This window comes from Taudactylus pleione, unplaced genomic scaffold (assembly GCF_031769625.1).
Source record: "Taudactylus pleione unplaced genomic scaffold, aTauple2 ptg000250l, whole genome shotgun sequence".
NCBI classification, from domain to species: Eukaryota; Metazoa; Chordata; class Amphibia; order Anura; family Myobatrachidae; genus Taudactylus; species Taudactylus pleione.
In genome coordinates this window covers 275001-296336 of record NW_028284652.1, presented here as the reverse complement: position 1 = coordinate 296336, position 21336 = coordinate 275001, and the positions used below count along the sequence as shown (strand labels likewise).

The 21336-nt window shown below is 41.4% G+C and overlaps 1 protein-coding gene across 1 annotated transcript in view; it reads left to right on the top strand.

Moving 5' to 3' along the window:
- CDC42BPG (CDC42 binding protein kinase gamma) overlaps nt 1-21336 on the top strand; it is a 149884-nt gene that overhangs the window by 78273 nt on the left and 50275 nt on the right. Inside the window, exons 6-13 of the mRNA XM_088480002.1 lie at nt 804-897; nt 6373-6573; nt 12539-12787; nt 13097-13176; nt 13603-13691; nt 13779-13883; nt 14296-14393; nt 14571-14813. Of these exons, the coding sequence (XP_088336128.1) occupies nt 804-897; nt 6373-6573; nt 12539-12787; nt 13097-13176; nt 13603-13691; nt 13779-13883; nt 14296-14393; nt 14571-14813 (1159 nt within the window). The remainder of the gene's footprint in view (nt 1-803; nt 898-6372; nt 6574-12538; nt 12788-13096; nt 13177-13602; nt 13692-13778; nt 13884-14295; nt 14394-14570; nt 14814-21336) is intronic.

The window sequence follows — 21336 nt, the reverse complement described above, 5'->3', positions numbered from 1 at the left end:
CTGTAAATGTCCCCATTACGCTTATTGGTGATTTCTTTGTTGCTTGGGGATATATTATGCTTTTTCTAGGCATGTTTAAGAAAATATTTTTTTTCCTTATTTTTAAATGGGAGGGAGTTTTCTTCTGCTATAGTACAGAGATTTTTTTAAGCTTCATTGATGCATAATAGAGTATGCTTTTGTTGCCTACAAAAGACATAGTTTAAAAAGTGGTTTGTAAGTATCTGACTGTTACCCACTAATTACCACTTTGCATTTGGTTGCAGTCGCTGCCTTTTTAGTGAATGCAGTTGATGCCTGCATGCTGCCATCAGACCACATAATCCTATGCTCATAGTTTCAAATGGTCTGTCTGTTAGAATCACCTCCCCAAGACTGTCTTTTCCTTTCCTTCTAAATTGACCCTGTTTTAGGTCTGATATATGTACTGGTTCCATAACGTCTTTTATTTCCTATGTTCAATGTAAGAAGAACATAAAGATTGTCTGACTGTGTGAGTGCTGATTATACAAATATTAACCATTTTGTGGAACGTTGGAAAATACAGTATCCTTATCCTATCCTTGGAGTGCTCTGGTTATTGCTCCCAGATTCTACAAATGTGAAACTTCATATAACCACTTTTTTGTCCTTGTTCTTTCTATTACTTTCCTTCTGTCTTATCTTGTGTTGCAGATATATGGAGTCTACTAATTTCTTAAAATGTTCCTGATTCAGTCATATGACAGATTTATAGTTTGTAATTGTTGCTTTTTTTTAATATGATCTTAAATGTATTTATTTTTTCATTCTTATTTCCACAGAGATATAAAGCCAGATAATGTTCTCATTGATATGAAAGGTCATATCAGACTTGCTGACTTTGGGTCATGTCTGAAGATGAGGCCGGATGGCATGGTAATTGTGCACATAGGATTATGTTAAACTAGCTGAGATACCGGCGTTGCCAGTGTTGAAGAAGAGACCTTGAAGTCCACCTGCAGCCCTTCTTTTTTACGTTGTCCTAGTCTATAACCCCATTCCATTGATCCTGAAAAGGATCCCACTGTTTTCTAACATGGTTTTAGCCCTGAAAAGCACACAGCTATCCATTTACATAGAGACACACATTAACACTGAGGTATAAACACCTGGATAACAATGCAATTTAGGAGTAAATGACAGCGCAGGCAGGCATATTCTTTGACTGTTTGGAATGGGGTATATCAGTAGCAGAGTGACTTATAGGACAGGAATCGGTATAGCTGCCCAAATCACTGCTGTTTCAGGAATCAGTGCAGAACAGAAATCATTGCCGAGCAGAAATCTCTGCAGACCAGCATTGGAGTCCACGGCATATGAAAATGTGCTTGGAGGAAATTAGTAACTGTCAGTGCAGGTGCAGTGTGACAGTTGATCCTCTGACTCACTGCTCTTCCATTGGAGCTGTCTGCCCCCCACTGGTACATATCAACCTCTGCCTTCAAATTAGTGCAGGTTTAGGCACTGGAAGACATCCTAAGCAAACTTGCCCAAGCCAAAATTTGAAATCGGAGACTATGTGGCCTTCCTGGTGGGTACCGTACCATGTAGACCTCCATGGTCCTGACAAACTTCAAACATAGCCAGAAACCTAATCCTAGTCAAACTACACTACCATGCAAAATTTGGAGGAGCTAGGTACAAAACTTTTTTATAATGTTTTATAAAAAGTACATTGCACATGTTAAACATGGAAGCTTGGCAAAAATGCTTTGCCATAACAATGTAGTTGCTTTAATCCAATTAGAGAGATCTGTAAATTACCTTAAAAATTAAACTCTTCCGGAACTTAAGGAAACCAAATATGTGTATTTTATGTTGAGTTATAGGTCATAGAAAAAAGATATTTAACCATTAGAAATAGTTTCTGGCTACTCCCGTGTACTGTATGGCTGTAATTGAGGTCTATGCTATGTATGAGTCTGTGACACATGACCTCCTTATTGATTGTAAGCATGTGAGCAGGGCCCTCTTACCTCTGTGTCTGTTATTACCCAGTCTTGATTTATTACTATTTTAATCCCAATTGTAAAGCACTATGTAAGTAACTGTTAATAATAATAATAATAATAATAATGGAAAGGACTTAAACTATGTCAGTCAGTTAATGGCCCGCGAACCTCTGCCATAAATATTCAGAAGTGTGTTCAATGTTGTTATTCCTAATACTTCTGCTTTTTTTGTCATCCTAGTCATTTAGCACAGTTTCAGTTAAATTAAACATAACTTCAGCACTTCCACTCTCTCTTTTTTTATTGTGGCGCTATTCTCAAATTTAAATTCTCTCCTCGAAGCTTCACAAAATAACCTCCACGAGTGTACAGACATAACGCCTGTGTCTATGATACAAAACTGTAACTGTTGCAATAAGATCAGGGTAAGGGTGCCGTCTCGTGGAGTAGATGGTTGCTCTTGTCATTCAGCTGCCAAGTAGTAGTACACCAATTCAGGGTCTTGGTACGAGTATCTGCAGCTAGTTTTATTAGCAGCACAAAAATAAACAAAACGCAAAAGTAAATTCTGGCCTGTCCAGCTCTAACTAAACAAAACTATCCTCCCTCCAAGTGGAGAGACCTAATGTCCCTCTCACAAAACAGAAATCTTTAGCACAGCACTTACATTCTGTCTCTCAACAGACCCCTGACTTGTTCCCCAGGGAGCTTTTCTAATGTTTTCGTCACACTGGGCATTCCCTTTCCGATTTATGAAGAGCGCTTTTACTTGATTGCATACTGACTGTTTATAGTGAAAATGTTTTTGTTGTATTAACATGTTTGTCCATGACAGAACTGTAATGTCTTTCAAAAATACCATTTATAAATAATTTATTTTTATCAACCTGTTTGGTTATTAAATCTGAGGTTAACAATTTGGCTTTCCCCCAAATACATGTATATGTGCATAAGTCAGGTAAGTAAGTGATGCGCAGTTACAGTTTTGTGTCCTAGACACAGGCTTCATGTCTTTACTCTCCCAGCACTGGAGAGTTCTTTTTGTATTTCAATTTGTACCCTAAGGGTTGGGCACACCCTTATTTCTCCTTAGGCTGCTGGTACAGGGTACCCTTTGTCACTGCCCATACCTCCTTATAATGAGATTCAGGGGGTATGCCTAGTCTACCAAAACCCAAAACTTCAGCTAAGTCACATTAAAATAAATGAAACCGAAAGGGGACTATCCCTGAACTCTAAACTGCTATACATCTTACAGGCATTGCCTCAGCCAACCATTGACGGCAATAGGCTACAATCTCACTTTGCCATTGTTACACACCGCCTACTGAGCTATCCGAAGGTTAATTCCTTATTTACAAATGTGCAACAGTATGTAACTCCCCTTTAACCTATATAAAGGGACATCAGGTTACGAACGCCAATGTAATCTATTTTACCCACCCTTAAACCAACATTAAGTGGGGAACCTATCTAAATCGGAGCCTCCACCCAATATTGGTAGTCAGTTAGGGCCTACTTGGGAAAATCCTTTTATGTAAGTGTAAGAATGAGTAAAAAGAATTTGAATAAAACTGCTAAATAGACTTGCAGTTTAATATAGATGATTATCATCCTTAAATCATATACAAACTAAAACAATTAATAATTACCTACATTTACCATATACCTGGGTATTAGGGTTTTTTCATAAACTAAAAGATAAATATTACAATGAGCATACTTCCAGTGTCTGTTCTAATGAAACATGCTAAATTACTATAGCGTAACACTCCAACAAATGTTCATATATCTTATGTTGACAGATATTCATATACCCAACTCTCCTGAAGTCACAGTTAGGGCCTGATTCGCTATGGATCGCTATTTTGCTTATACACATGCTACACAGTTGCTAATATTAGCGGTGATATGTAAATATTTGCATTCACATTGCGATCGCAGCCTGACATAAGGACGCCCACATACGCTTGTGCAGAATGCAACAATTGGCCAATTGCGTACGTATAAGCAAAAACATTCCATGCTGAATCAGGCCCATAGTCTCTACAAAAGGAGAGAAGTAGTCCTATGAGCAGAGAAATAGTCTCTGGTAATTAAAAAGTCTCTGAGCTCCCTATTGCAATGTGAATAGTGTTGCTCTACTGAATGTTTTCAGATCTACTCTGACCATGTAATGATATTAGTTATAAAACTATCAGTGTCTCTCCTTAACTGTCAAATAAGATGCAGCTCAGCCAAGTTAGCCTAGCAGAGCCCAGGAGTTAATATGTAGCAGAATGCTGGTGTAGCTATTTCCTAGCTTGCGGAACACTTATATGATCGACTATGTATCCATTCTTAGAATCCTAGTATAAATTTAACCTCACTCCAAAGCTGTGCTGTGTGGTATGTTCCTCCATCTCAGAACCAGGGGCGCAGAGAGGGGGAGCAGGTACAAAGTGCCCGAACTTGCTGTTGGAGCCCGGCGGGGGCCCAAGTCCGGTACCGCTCCCCCCTCTTTCATCACAGCAGCCCAGCACACGCTGCTGTATGCTGGGCTGCACTGGGAGACTGCTCGTGGCTGCTATGAGGCAGCCACAGCAGTCTCCTATGCCTGTGGGGGAAGCGAACAAGCTGATCGCGCCCCCCACTGGTTATGCGCCGGGCTGAGGAAGCTCAGAGCGCCCCCCCTCCCCACCAGTGCCAGTTCACGGCGCTGCAAAACTTTCTTTTTTCTCAAAGGGGTGTGGCCACGCCTCCCACGATTAGGCCATGCCCCCTTTACCCGGGCCTGCCACAGCTCTCGGCGGGCCTGCTCAGAACTTGTAGTCTCTGCATAGGACTACTCCCATAGCCCCTTTGCCCTCGGCTGCACTCAACTGTATCTCTCCTTACTTTACTCAGCCAGTCAGCCTAGTGCTGATGCGCTGTGTCTCTGTCCCGGCCGGCTCCACTGAGCATGCGCGGGATCTCGCAAGTATCGCGAGATCCCCGCGTAGAGCCCTGGAGATGGCAGCCGCCGCAGCAGGGACAGCGCTGTCCCTCCTGTGGAGATAGGGCAGCACAGGTTGTAGCTGTCGATAACGACAGCTACAGCCGGCCGAACGGTCATGCGTTATGACCGTTCGTACATGGCCCTGCCGTCAGCGCTGCTATTTTGTAGATAGCAATGCCAATAATGACAGGGGCGCATAGCATTTACCGCCCAGACCCCCGATCATACATCGGGGAGAAGCGGTATCAGCGCACATAACGTGCGCTTATACCGTTTCTGGGCTTCGTACATCTCCCCCAGTATATGGTATAATATATGGTTCTCATTAATCCACAAAATTATGGTTGTGGCTGGGATGTTTAGTAATGGTGCGGGTGCAGTTGACAGCGCTACTGCTGCTACCCAGTTACTTGTGTCCCCAAACTTTACTCTCCGCTGCATGGATTACCCCTTATGCCAGCGCACCTCTGCTAGAGCACCTACTCGGAATTGTGCTGATGATGGGTATGGCTGAACGGTGCGTTCCGTAACCAGGGTTACTAGTATTATATGCTTATTATAATCTGACATTATACAGTTGGGCTTTGTCTGAGACTGTCACAAACCATCAATTTGATGTTTTTGAGGATTTGATTCAGCAAGGATCGCAACTGCAAAACTACACGCAGGCTATAGATATATGATGTATGCACACAGGAAGCTTGGCAATGTGATCCTTGCAATCTCGCAAATGCAGCAGGAGGTGTACCCCAGCACTGCGACGGAGGTGGTCGATGGTCACGATGGTGGACAGTGGCGGGTGGCTGGCCAGCTGAGTGAGCCTCTGTTTACTCAGGCTGGCTGGCTTGCGAGCCCAGCAGACTGCGAACGTCCATGCAGTATGCCCATGCAGTCTCTGGGCTGGCCACTCCCAAAAAACTGGGCGGACATGCCCAATATCCGGGAACGCCTCCCGCCCCTGCCACCACCCCTTAAATGCCTCTGCCTGTCAATCAAGCAGAGGCTTTCATTGGCTAGCGTGCATGTCACAGAATGGGTCCTGTGCATTCGCAGATTCCCGATCTGCTGAATTAGCCCCACAGTTTGCAACTCTAAAATCCATTACTTGTAAGTTTTGTCCTTTGTAAGCACGTTGTCTATGCTTGTCATATATGTATGCATTCTCCTGACAGAACAAACGAGAAGAAACCGAGAAACCCATGACTGAGTAGATAGTACTTTAGTTATATGATTGGTTACACAGCTTTATGGTGGTACATCCTAGTGTAAGAATCTGCATGGCCAGGGCACCATAATTCCCAGTGACCCCTATGATCTTCTGAAACCCTGCTGCCTGCAGGCACTGGTTTATCTTATAACTGATCCTGGTTGTCCCAGATTAGGTGACCATGATTCCTTGTTGCCTTCTGTTATGTTTTCTAGGTGGAGTCATCAGTTGCTGTGGGAACTCCAGATTATATTTCACCAGAAATACTACAGGCTATGGAGGATGGCAAGGGGAAGTATGGCACGGAGTGTGACTGGTGGTCTCTTGGTGTCTCCATGTATGAACTTCTCTTTGGGGAAACGCCTTTCTACGCGGAATCCCTGGTAGAGACATATGGAAAAATAATGAATCATGAGGTAAACCAAATGCCATCTTATCCTGCTTATTTACGGGGAAATTTGTCAAACCACCTAAAGATTGGGTGCTATGGGCAACTTCAATCAGAACAAGGGAACATAAAAGTGAGCCACCTTTATGTAAGTGGGGATCGCGCTCTGCTGAGGACTATATGTAAGAGAACCCCAGTGATGTATAAAAGACCAAGTTATGTTTGAAACCGTGCTAACTGCAAAGAATAGAGCAAGTACCATGTGAAGTTCCAGACTCTCCCTTGAAATATGAACAATTAATGATTCCAAAGACCAGTGTAAGTAAAATAAACTCTATTTTAATTGGTAAATGTACTGTTAATGATTACTAAATGGGTAGACCTAGAGGGTACAAATATTGCATGTGCAATATAAACTAGATGGGTGTAAGAGCAGGTAACTGGAGGGGGGGGGGGGGGAGGAGTAATGGGGAGTGTAGCTGGGGGAATGGTCCTGAACAAGTCAGTGATGTGGATAAATGAATGTAGAGGGAGGGCGTCCCACACCAGCTGGCACTGCCTGTACTGGTGTTCAGAGTCAATGGGGACAGAACCTGGGGGAGGGGTAAATAGTCAATTTCCGCAAAGTCTTGGTGAGGCCTCACCTTGTCTTCTTCTTTTAGTCTCCGTTCCTGGTCGCTTCTTCCGGCGGTCTTCGGCCACTCCGGCCGCTGCCGATGTCCAGACCACGATTCAGCAGACCGCTGGCTGGTTCTTCGCAGTGTGCCGGTGTAGAAATCTCGTCCGGTCCCGCGATCTTGCGAGATCTCGCGGGCCGGAAGGGAAGGTAGACACGGACTCCTGCGCGCTCAACTCTCTCGGGGAGGAGACTTGTGGCGAGCAGGGGGGGGGGGGGCACAGTGGCCGAAGACTGCCGGAAGAAGCGACCAGGAACGGAGATTAAAAGAAGAAGAAGACAAGATGAGGCCTCACCAAGACTTTGCGGACATTGACTATTTACTCCTCCCCCAGGTTCTGTCCCCATTGACTCTGAACACCAGTACAGGCAGTGCAGTGGGTGTGGGACGCCCTCCCTCTACATGCATTTATCTACGTCACTGACTTGTTCAGGACCATTTCAAGACGTCCTCCTTTGCGGTGGTAAGGTTGTTAACACCCACAGCCTTACGACCGCCTAAGGTGATGGTCGCGATGGTCAAGACCATCGCAACCATCGGGGCTTACGACGAGACCCTAGGGTAGGGTCTCCCTTGTCGTAAGCCCCGGAGAGCTTTCGGCTCTGTCTGAGCCGGAAGCTCTCAGTGGGGCCGTCCCAAATGGTAGGAACGCCCCCGTTTGGGCTGCCACCCCCCCCAATCAACATCGACAGCTCGCCCCCTTTGGATCGAGACCCGCTACGACCGGCGCTGTCGTGCGCATGCTCTGTGGGGGGCCATCGACCTGGTCCGAGCGCATCGGCGCGAACGACCTGGTCTGAATGACCCCCATAGTCCTCAGCTTTTCACTTTTATGTTCCCTTGTTCTTATTGGGGAATCTATATATAGGGATCAGCAGCACTAGTAACTACCCCATTATATCATTAGTGAGCGCCGAGGCACAGATCCACGTGATCCTTCTCTTTCATTGCAACTTCTCCAATCAGCTTTTAGGGAGCACTTACCAAATACTTCCTATTAAATAATAGGTAGATGCTGATTGGTTGCTATGGGGAACTTCTACACTTGCCCACTTCTTCACTCTTTAGGTGGTTTGATGCATTATCCTCCTAGAATGAATCCTAGTTTTTACAGTAGAATATTAATCTTCACTGTTTTAAAACCATAACCTGCAATTGTAATTCTTTTTCCATCATTCAAATTCCTAATGTAGGTACAGTTGATAAACAGAAATAATAGGAGATTGATACCAAAACTGCTGAAAATTGTTGTGGTACTACAAACTGAGTCAATTGTCTGCTGTATCTTATCTGGCAGAAAGTCACGTAGTCTTTGCTACTATACAGTACATCCAGAAAGTATTCACAATGTTTTTTTTTCACATTTTGTTATGTTACAGCCTTATTCCAAAATGGAATAAATTAATTTTTGTCCTCAAAATTCTACACACAATACCCCATAATGACAACGTGAAAATGTTTTTGAGATCTTTGCAAATTTAATAAAAAACAAAACAAAACAAAAACTAAGAAATCACATGTACATAAGTATTCACAGCCTTTGCCATGAAGCTCAAAATTGAGCTCAGATGCATCCTGTTTCCACTGATCATCCTTGAGATGTTCCTACAGCTTAATTGGAGTCCAGCTGTGGTAAATTCAGTTGATTGGACATGATTTTGAAAGGCATACACCTGTCTATATAAGGTCCCACACTTGATAGTGCATGTCAGAGCACAAATCAAGCATGAAGTCCAAGGAATTGTCTGTAGACAGGATTGTTTCGAGGCACAAATCTGCGGAAGGGTACAGAAAAATATCTGCTGCTTTTGAAGGTCACAATGAGCACAGTGGCTTCCATCATTCGTAAATTGAAGAAGTTCGGAACCACCAGGACTCTTCCTAGAGTTGGCCGGCCATCTAAACTGAGTGATCGGGGGAGAAGGGCCCTAGTCAAGGAGGTGACCAAGAACCCGATGGTCACTCTGTCAGAGCTACAGCATTCCTCTGTGGAGAGAGGAGAACCTCCCAGAAGGACAACCATCTCTGCAGCAGTCCACCAATCAGGCCTGTATGGTAGAGTGGCCAGACGGAAGCAACTCCTTAGTAAAAAGCACATAGCAGCGCACCTGGAGCTTGCCAAATGCACCTGAAGGACTCTCTCTGGTCTGATGAGACAAAGATTGAACTCTTTGGTGTGAATGCCAGGCATTATGTTTAGAGCAAACCAGGCACCGCTCATCACCAGGCCAACACCATCCCTATAGTGAAGCATGGTGGTGGCAGCATCATGCTGTGGGGATGTTTTTCAGCGACAGGAACTGGGATACTAGTCAGGATAGAGGGAAAGATGAATGCAGCAATGTACAGAGACATCCTCGATGAAAACCTGCTCCAGAGCGCTCTTGACAGTTCATCTTTCAGTAGGACAGCAACCCTAAGTACACAGCAAAGATATTAAAGGAGTGGCTTCAGAACAACTCTGTGAATGTCCTTGAGTGGCCCAGCTAGAGCCCAGACTTGAATCCAATTGAACATCTCTGGAGAGATCTGAAAATGGCAGTGCACCGACTCTTCCCATCCAACCTGATGGAGCTTGAGAGGTGCTGCAAAGAGGAATGGGCGAAACTGCCCAAAGGTAGGTGTACCAAGCTTGTGGCATTATATTCAAAAAGACTTGAGGCTGTAATTGCTGCCAAAGGTGCATCAACAAAGTATTGAGCAAGGCAGTGAATACTTATGTACATGTGATTTCTTACTGTTTTTATTTTTTTATTAAATTTGCAAATATCTCAAAAAAAACTTTTTACACGTTGTCATTATGGGGTATTTTGTGTAGAATTTTGAGGACAAAAATTAATTTATTCCATTTTGGAATAAGGCTGTAACATAACAAAATGTGGAAAAAGTGAAGCATTGTGAATACTTTCCAGATGCACTGTATAGTTGCGTGTAAGTTACTACTATAAATCTAAAGTGCCCCACACACGGAGCGACATATCAGCCTATCCGATGGATTAGAACTATATTGCAGCTATATCGTTCTGTGTGTGGGCATGATATCGGCCACTGCGCGCTCCCGTGAAGTTGTCCGTCGCTCCTACAGATCTTTCTGTCTGCACTAAGAGATCTGGAGAATCGACTGACTATCTCATGTTAGTCTATGCGTGGAGGGAGGGGGGCAGCAGGTTGCTATGTGTGTGGGGACCGCCTGCTATGTCGGACGTCGGATCGTGCATCGCCGGTTACACATCGTACCGTGTGTAGCCGGCTTAAGGCTTATTTGATATGACATTTTTTTATAAGATATATAAATGTAACTACATATTTCACAGACTATTGGTACATATTTATGTACATATTATGCAACACGATACTGCATAAACCTAAAAGGATACTGCATAAACATCCCTGCTCTAGGGAGAGAAGAGGAGGATGGGGTTTGTTTGAATGAAGAGAAGAAACAGTAAGTGGGGTGATAGCTGAATGGACTAATAAATTATGAAATGAAGGAAAGAATCTTAAAACAAAGTGAAATGTGATAAAGATTAGGGAGGATATAATAAAGTAATTTATACTCCCAACTCTACGGTTGCTTTTTATACATATATTCTGATATTTTGTGAGGGTGACAACCTCACTCAACGGTTTTGAGAAGGTTTTTTAAAACTCTACAGTGCCTGGGTTAAATCTTGGTGTATGAATAACAGAATGAGTAAGGGAGAAAGTTGAAGTATAACTAAAAGTGGTAATGGACTGCAGAGGGAGGAAGTGTCGCAGGCTAATACAGATGAACTGAGTGATGGGAAGTGGAAAATAGAGTTGCTGGGTGGTGCGTGAGTTGAAGGTGAATGGGGGGTAATGAGAAGGATTGATAAAGGAGAAAATAAAGTGGAGGAGGGGAAAACAAAACCAGGTCTAGCAGGGTAAAACAGCACAATGCAGTGTAAACTGATTAGCACGTGGGGGTGAAGCAAGGCAGCAGGGTATGGGCAGTAAAGGAAAAGCAGGTAGGAAAGGAAAGGAGAAGCGCTGAGTAAGTGTGGCAGAGGATCGGGGTATAGGACAATAAAGAAAAGCAGATAGGAAAGGAGTACAGCTGCCTAGGTGAAGCAGAGGAGCTGGTGTTAATGATGATCAAAGAAAGGAGTACAGCTATGGCCAAAGGTTTTGAGAAGTACACAAGTATTGGTTGTCACAAAGTTTGCTGCTTCAGTGTTTTTAGACCTTTCTGTCAGATGTTACTATGGTATACTGAAGTAAAATTACAAACATTTCATAAGCGTCAAAGGCTTTTATTGACAATTACATTAAGTTTATCCAAAGAGTCAATATTTGCATTGTTGGCCCTTCTTTTTCAAGATCTCTGGAATTCGCCCTGGCATGCTGTCAATCAACTTCTGGGCCACATACTGACTGATGGCCGCCCATTCTTCCCTAATCAATGCTTGGAGTTTGTCAGAATCTGTGGGTTTTTGTTTGTCCACCCACCTCTTGAGGATTGACCACAAGTTCTCAATGGGATTAAGGTCTCTGGAGTTTCCTGGTCATGGACTCAAAATTTAGATGTTTTGTTCCCCGAGCCACTTGGAGCACTTTGCCATAAGGCAAAAGTGATAACTATCATGCTGGGAAAGGCATTGTTCCTCACCAAACTGTTCTTGGATGGTTGGGAGAAGTTGCTCTTGGAGGATGTTTTGGTACCATTCATTATTCATGGCTGTGTTCTTAGGCAAAATTGTGAGTGAGCCCACTCTCTTGGTTGAGAAGCAACCCCACACATGAATGGTCTCATGATGCTTTACTGTTGGCATGACACAGGGCAAAGACTTTTGGAGGATGGACTGGTGTCAAAAATGGCAGCAAACAAGCCACTTCTCTCCAGGAAAAACATCAGGGACAGCCTGATATTCTGCAAAAGGTACAGTGATTGGACCTCTGAGTGCTGAGGATTTGGGGTAAAGCTATTTTCTCTGATGAATCCCCTTTCAGGTTGTTTGGGGCATCTGGAAAAACGCTTGTCCGGAGAAGGAAAGGTGAGCACTAAAATCAGTCCTGTTTCAGTCCTGTTTCATGCCAACAGTAAAGTATCCTGAGACCATTCATGTGTGGAGTTGCTTCACAGCCAACGGAATTTTTGTACATACAAAGCATGGTCCTCTGTGAGGAAGCACTGAGATAGCTGGATAACACTTATATATAGTAATTACATAATCTGCTAACTGGAATTTGCCGCAGGTATGTTACAAATTGAATTTGTGTACTGATTGTCCTCTAGGACCGTTTTTCCATGTTGCTTAGAACTGCCTGTTTTAATCATTAATTTTCTTGGTACAGGAACATCTGCAGTTCCCAACTGACATTACAGATGTCTCAGAAGATGCAAAGGATCTCATTAAGCTCCTTATTTGCCGACAAGAGAAGCGCTTGGGAAGAGGCGGTGTCGATGACTTCAAGAAACATTCCTTTTTTAGAGGAATAGATTGGGATAACATACATAAAGCTATACCACCTTATATCCCAGAAGTGGACAGCCCATCAGATACCTCTAACTTTGATGTGGATGATGAGTCTTTGAAACATTCGGTTGGTTATGATTTAATTTTTAGCTATATAATCTTTATGCTGATATTCACATAATGCTAGACCTTAACATGTCTTTATGATGCTCTGTTCAATATGGGATTTTGGCCTAAATTCAGAATATATATGCTATTCTTTCTTTTTTTTTACATCTAATTGCATTTTAAGTCTATTTTAAGTAATAATGTGTAAAATCCATTAGCTATTTACCCAAAGTAGACCTTTCACTATATGCTGGTTACAAGATATAACTGTGTTACTGCTTTTAGGGTTTTGCTTTTTAATTATGATGTTTACTCTTTTACATTACAGGAAACATTACCTCCAAATAGTCACAATGGCTTTGCTGCACATTTCCTTCCTTTTGTGGGATTTACATTTACATCCAACTGGTGGGTTGATTGAAATGTTTGTTAAACCCGTTATCACTTTTATTAGAGTACACTGTTCTCTATCCTCTACTATCCCCCTTCCACATTTCTGTCTTATTAAGTTAATTAATTTTTTTTGTTGTTGTATATGACAATGTTAGAACTAAAATACAAAAAGTTAAATGTTTGATGCTTATAGTCACAGAATGGCTCTGTAACCTCTTCGTCCCTTGAAACACTGTTGAAACACTGTTCTCATGAAACACTGTTGAGATGATAACTATTATCTTAATGCCTGTGTTATTTCTGGAGAGATTGGGTTGTTTTGTAAAATATTAGTGTCATGCACCAGAGGCATTCACAAATAAAATGCCATGTTTGTGTATTTCTTTCCATTCTTCCTGTATGTACTTTATAAGAATCATGTGTTTTGTCATATAAATCTAGCTCGTTATCAGACAGAGGGACACTAGTGAGCTGCGTAGTCAATAATGGCATAGGGACCATACTGGGTCAAGAAACAGAACGTATTAAAGGTAAACTACTTTTATGATGCAAGATGCATATGTTTTAGATTTATACATGTAACATACAAAAACATTAAGTGCGTGTCCTTTTTGTAGACATTGTACAGAAAACCCATATTTCTTACTCGGACATTGCTGCCAAAGACAATGAGATTCAGAGCCTGAAGACCGAAATGGAAGCTCTAAAGAAGAAATTAGCAGGTGCGTGTGTCGTGTGTTGAGAATTCTGTGGTTGCCACGATTTGAAGTGTCACATTAAGATATTTGTGAAAACATCGAAACCTATCATTTCTGGAACCTTAAATTGATCCATACATACAACTTGAACTCTCAAGTATCTGTTACTGGCATTCACATGTTCTATTTTAGATGTCTGCCACACAGATCTTTGCAAAGAGAATGCCACACAGAGAGATGAACGAGTTCGATGTCAGTGGTCAAAATCTCTTTGTAACTATAAAGCACCTTTTCGTATGACACACTGTTGTTGGGTTCTGCTTACCATTTTAGGCTTTTGGCATTTGCTTGGCTTGCCTTGTGTCAGGATTGGCCTGTTCTAAGCCACTTACTACTCGTACTATCTAGTAAAAACATGTCTATTCTGTCTCCTTAGAAAAGTCCACAGAGCAGGATGCCATATCTGGAGTGCAAATTCAGACCCTGGAGAAACAGATCAGGACACTTGGGCAAGAGAAAGATCGATGTACCAAGGTAAGAAGACGTAGAAGCTTTATTTACTGCCCTAACAGTCTAGTGGTGTTAAGATTTGACATCCCTAATTAAAAACCTGCAATCATGCTTTTAATATTCAAAGGTCTGTTTTTTTTTTTATTTTGTATGAATCTGGTTGGCTTCATTCACCCATATTGCCCTGCACTGTTTTCTCAGGAGCTCTCTGAAGTGCTGGAGAAGCTGAAATATCAAGGAGAGGAGCGGAGGGCGGCGTTAGAGAAGCAGAGGAGGGTGCAGGAGGAGTTGCGTGGGGTGGAGGAGAGGTGTGAAGGGCTAAATTCTCAAAATGGACGCCTGTCCCGCAGACTGAAAGACAAGGAAGATGAGGTTGAGGCACTGGCAGAGAAAGTGAGGATACTGAGGAAGGACCTGCATAAAGCAGAGGCCAACAGGAGGGAGGTGAGAAATTCGTGTTACTTTAAAACCAAAAACTTTTAATTTTCATGTGTCAAAAAAATGCATTAACCTTGAAGTTGACCTGTTTCAATGGAATGGTATTGAAATGCCGGCGGCTGTTTAGCCCAACAGGATGAAGATCCTGACTGGGGCAGGTAAGTACTATTCCCCTCCCCTGTCCCACCCTAACCCTCACTTAGGGGTGCCTAACCCTAAAACTCCTGGGGTGGTGCCTAAACCTAATTCCCCCAGGGGGTGCCTAATCCTAACCCCTCCTTCCCTCACCCTAAACCTAACTCTCCTGGGGGGGGGTTGCCTAACCCTAACCACCCCCCAGTGGCCCCTAGCCCCGCCTAGCCTAACCCTACTCGGAGGGTGGTATTGATACCCCTTAATCGTTATACCTAAATGTCGCTATTTAGCGCCACAAGTAGCATAAGAAATAATTGCTTTGCAATCTAATTGTGGTTCCAAAGCATAAAAAGTTATATTATTCAATGAAAAGTATAACGCGCTGTGATCTAGACAATTAGCGCAAAAAGCAAGTAAATACAAAGGTACAAGCCGATACATACGCATGCGCACTGGTCCAGTATGCAGTATTTCAATCCTGAATCTGCGGTCACCGTCGCCCAAGAATATGGAGAAGTTACTGACTACTGTCCCCGCTCACAAGCATATATTCGGTACAGGTTTCAGAGACCACAAAGGCACAGAATAACAGATGCTCATTGGTTCTTGCTTCAGGTCACTCTATTCATTGGTTAGTTCATATGGTGTCATCAGAGGTATGAATCAGCTTTCCAACAGCTTATATGTGTAGGTTTCCCGACGAAGAACTGGCTACAGACACTACATACAGAGATATACATTCTAACCACTAATTCCCTATAATCCTTAACTTGCGGATGCATGATGCGATCTCCTTGCCGATGGAACCGGAGATCTGCAAATAGACAGGGATTTAGAATGGTACCAAACATGACATGTTTGCTAGTTTCTGTACCTTAAATATCATATACATACATTTCACAACCTAATTATTAGCTAACAAAACCTCTAATATTAAGCTTAAGGTGAGGGAACCTTTTTATAAGTGCATGCATGTGTGAGTGTGAGATAGTTGTGTAAATTCACTGGTATGCGTTGTGCATATTTTTATTTATGTATGTCTTGTGTATAACGCAAATGTGAGTAGTGCGTGTGTATGCATGTGAATACACATATGAGCGTCTATGTGTGAGCATATAAGTCTATGTACAGTCAGGTGCATAAATATTGGGACATTGACAGAATTTTCATATTTTTGCCTCTATTCACCACCACAATGGCTTTGAAATGAAACAAACAAGATGTGCTTTAACTGCAGACTTTCAGATTTAATTTGAGGGTAATTACATCCAAATCAGGTGAACCGTGTAGGAATTACAATGGTTTCTATATGTGCCTCCCACTTTTTAAGGGGCCAAAAGTAATGGGACAAACTAAACAATCCTAATTCTAACGTTCACTTTTTAATACTTTGTTGCAAATCCTTTGCAGGTAATTACAGCCTGAAGTCTGGAATGCATAGACATCACCAGATGCTGGGTTTCATCCCTGGTGATGCTCTGCCAGGCCTCTACTGCAAATGTCTTCAGTTTCTGCTTGTTCTTGGGGCATTTTGCCTTCAGTTTTGTCTTCATCAAGTGAAATGCATGCTCAATCGGATTCAGGTCAGAATTCATTCTGCTGCTTTTGTCAGCAGTCACATCATCAATAAATACAAGGGAACCAGTTCCATTGGCAGCCATACATGCCCACGCTATGACACTACCACCACCATGCTTCACTGATGAGGTGGTATGTTTTGGATCATGAGCAGTTCCTTTCCTTCTCCATACTCTTCTCTTCCCATCACTCTGGTACAAGTTGATCTTTGTCTCATCTGTCCATAGGATGTTGTTCCAGAACTGTAATGGCTTTTTTAGATGTTGTTTGGCAAACTCTAATCTGGTCTTTCTGTTTTTGAGGCTCACCAATGGTTTACATCTTGTGGTGAACCCTCTATATTCACTCTTGTGAAGTCTTCTCTTGATTGTTGACTTTGACACATATACACCTACCTCCTGGAGAGTTTTCTTGATTTGGCCAACTGTTGTGAAGGGGTTTTCCTTCACCAGGGAAATAATTCTTCTGTCATCCACCACAGTTGTTTTCCGTGGTCTTCCGGGTCTTTTGGTGTTGCTGAGCTCTCCGGTGCATTTTTTCTTTTTAAGAATGTTCCAAACAGTTGATTTGGCCACACCTAATGTTTTTGCTGTCTCTCTGATGGGTTTGTTTAGATTTTTCAGCCTAATGATGGCTTGCTTCACTGATAGCGACAGCTCTTTGGATCTCATATTGAGAGTCGACAGCAACTGATTCCAAATGCAAATGTCACACCTAGAATCAACTCCAGACCTTTTACCTGCTTAATTGATAATGAAATAAGGAGGGAATAGCCTACACCTGTCCATGAAATAGCTTTGAAGTTGATAGTCCCATTACTTTTGGCCCCTTAAAAAGTGGGAGGCACATATAGAAACCGTTGTAATTCCTAAATTGTTCACCTGATTTAATGTAATTACCCTCAAATTAAATCTGAAAGTCTGCAGTTAAAGCACATCTTGTTTTGTTTCATTTCAAAGCAATTGTGATGGTGAATAGAGGCCAAAATATGAAAATTCTGTCAATGTCCCAATATTTATGCACCTGACTGTATGTGCATTATGTGAATCAGTGTATGTGTAATATATATATATATTTAATATTTGGTTTGCCTAAACCAAATTCCACGGTGTAAGGGTGTTCTTCTTAGAGGTGACCAGCAGACCTTTGCTGGGGTCTTGAAGTCTGCAAACTCATCAAAGACTTTTCTCTGCTTATTTGAAGTGCAAATATCAGTTCCTTTAAACTACAGTAGCATTGAACAAAAGGCATACAATTGCTATAGATATGCAGGTTTCTGACAATGGCTTTTAACTCTGCATTCAGAACACTTCCTCTGAGCATATCAGTCTCTGTGTTACACTTCAATTTCCACAGACATATTGTATCTGTATGCGGAGCTTCTCAATATAAATATATATATATTTATTATGCAGACACACACAGACATATCCATGGAGCCTGTTTCTCTCACACTTGACTAAACCTTGAATGATATATATATATGTGCGCATCGGATTGCGCCGACGCAAAGCATGCATCCGATTTACTTTTTACCAGGCAACAGACGACTAGATCGTCAGATAATAATTGCAAATGATCACATCCAATTATTTGACTTCGACAGTCCACCCTTTGATAGCAAACAAGAAAGACGCTATCATCCGTCGATTCATTGAACCATTAACAATGTGTTTCAAGAGGGTGGAACAACCCTTATACGCACTCAGTGGATCTATACGGGACCATGGGTAGGATGTGGGATCTCATCGAACCTATAAAGGAAGTCTGGTGAAATGAGACTACATTATCTAGGATGTTTAAAGGAACATTTCCAATAATTATTATTATACATGACTTTGCCTGTTCATATATTATTATCTGTAGGCACTTTCATTTGTCAGGGTTGTAATGCAATCCTTCACTATATTAGCGTACATGTTATGTATGTTGATCATACAGGTGGTAAAAGAGAGAAAATTCAATTTGGAGAGAATCCTAACAATTTCATTTTCATAGTTCTAAAATCAAAAGCTTATGGTTATTCTTATTATGTTATCTTCGACAAATGAGGTTTGTCAGATTCGTGTCGTCATCTACCAGGAATATCGTTTGTCCGCAGCTGAGCCTTGTCAGCATCTAAAATAGGAAATTTGAGATATCAGTACTCTTGAATGTCTCCATCTTTCCTACCAATTTGACGTCTTGTCTTCCACCCGATCCATCTGCAGTCTTCAGATATCCTTTCAGATAACCTGTTGTTGGCTTGTTTTGCCTACATGGATGAAAAACAGATTCTTCGAGCGTTAGTGTTCCCCCCCCCCCCCCACTGTGATAATTTTGAATTTTGTCAGCTACATATTGGAGTTTCCAAAAAAACACAACTTATTGACATTGACGAGTGTTACAGACTCAACTTTACATCTTTTTCTCCACAAGGTGGCAGTCAAGGTCCTACAATGCCTTTTCCTTTCTCACTTTTGATGAAAATCTCCAAATGATTATCCCTAATCTGGGAAATTCAAAATTTCCAACCTTCAAATACCCATGTAAATCCTGGGCTTTTTTTATTTTAATACTCTGACCTGTATTCCATAGTTCCGGGGAAGTAGAAAGAAATGTTAGTATACATAATACATGCATGTCAATATGCTACTAATTCTTATCTATTCTAAACACACATACTGTTAATATATATACCAGTTCATTTAGAAATAACAGAAAATTATCCTATGAAACCTGTTTAAATATAAGACCAATGAAACAGCCTTAAATGTATTTTCTTATTCAAAACCCCTAGTAATTACAGGCCTTACCACCTCTGCTGGGAAATGGATGTATATATCTCCTTCTACTCCTCCTCTTCCTAAGACCTGTGAGTGTCCCTCCTGGTCACAAGAGGTAAAACAGCAAAATTACAACAGGTGTTTTTGAGAAAAAAAAGTACATTCCGCTGCATATCCATATCTTTATGATCTATGGCAACCCCCCTGTTCTGGTGAATGAAACCTCCACCCTTTGGTTATCCATAATAACTACATCACAATTTAACTAGGTTTACAGGGATATATATATATATATATATATATATATATATACACACACATACATACACACAGATATCACGTTTGTGGCTGTTACCGACATTCACCTGGGATTTCTAAAAACCATTCCTTATGAACTGTTACCACTTATAACCGCTTCAATGTCATTTAACACATACATTACTTCATGAGATGTACACCTTATGTTTAGTTATTAATCTTTCCAATATCCTACAAACCTAACCTTGTACATCCATCTTCCAATTCCTATTTCCTAGGTTGCAATACTTACTTATTACCACTAGGGGATTTTAGAATCCTTTTCTCCGATACACATTATTATACTTTACCTGTACACAGTCTTAACAAGAATTGCATATACCGTAAACATTGTTATAAGCATAATAGTTAAATCCATTATCACCTGTAATCAGAAAACATAGACGTATCCTTATCCACTGCAGTAATGACAAACCTAGATTTCCTTATCTCTGCTTTTCATATGATATCTCTACTTCTAAGACATATCTCATGTCCTACATTCTGGGTATTACACATATCACATTGTTTCCCAATATCTACAATATTACATATAGTGCTGTCTTAAAATCATATTTCTTGCAGTCATCTATACTTACCACATGACCTGTTTACCTACAGGGAAACAATTATTTAGACATCCTAACATCTGTGGCATCTTAAATGAAATTATCAATTTTTACCTTTACCTTTGTTACAGAACCTGCCAACCTGTGATTCAGTCTTTTCCAATTCCATTCTGCTTATGAGTATATATAGAACGATTATTACAGGACTCATTGCAAACCTGCTATATGATCCAATTAATCACACCCTGCTTAGCAATAAATCACCTGATTCTAAGCTTCACGTCGGTGTTACCTATGTAACTGTTACAGGGTTGAATGAATTGGTTAAACACAAATACCTCCCTTGACGAGTTCCTTATTCTATTTACAGAAATCCATATCAATCTGAGTTATGACTAGTATACAGGGTCAGCCTGGGCCATAGGGGTACAGAAAAACTCCGGTGGTCCCCAATGTACCATTCTTACCACGTCGCTAAATGCATTACCCGTGCAGACAATTATTATAGATATGCCTCTGTAGGAAATAAGGGTTAGAATTAAAGCAACAGAATATCTTACATAACAACAATACCTTTACCGCTACATCTCAGATATTCAGATATTCTTAAGCATCTTATATCTCTTAACATTACTAATTTTCCCTACAGTTTTCTTTTATCTTGCACCACTACAGACCCCAGACACCGGGTCGTCCTTGCTGCACTATATGTGTATAGCAATCAAAGCTTCCTATGATTTAAACCTGTCAGCTTCCACAGGGTCCATACCTGCCCTTATTTCCTTGACAAGACACATCCAGTAACCTGATTATCTTAAACAATGTACTATGCATATTTCAGCAAACCTTCAAATCATACTCTGTTATAACTGCAAGGTAATGTGTGGTTTACATGCTATCTAATACACAGATAATACAATATAACGCACCATATGTCATAACTTACTCCGAACTGAATTTCTTAACCTAAAATAAATCTATAAACTGCTGTGTTTACAAGGAAATTTTCAGAAAACATACAGACTCCACACAGGATCTTATCATGGCACATACACAGATAAGTACATATAAACTATGCACAGAAAACTTTCATATTCAGCACGTACAAACTCCTCACAGAAACCCAAGATCATGTGACTACAAATAAACCATAAACCTCTGTATTGCATGTGTGTGTTCAGTAAT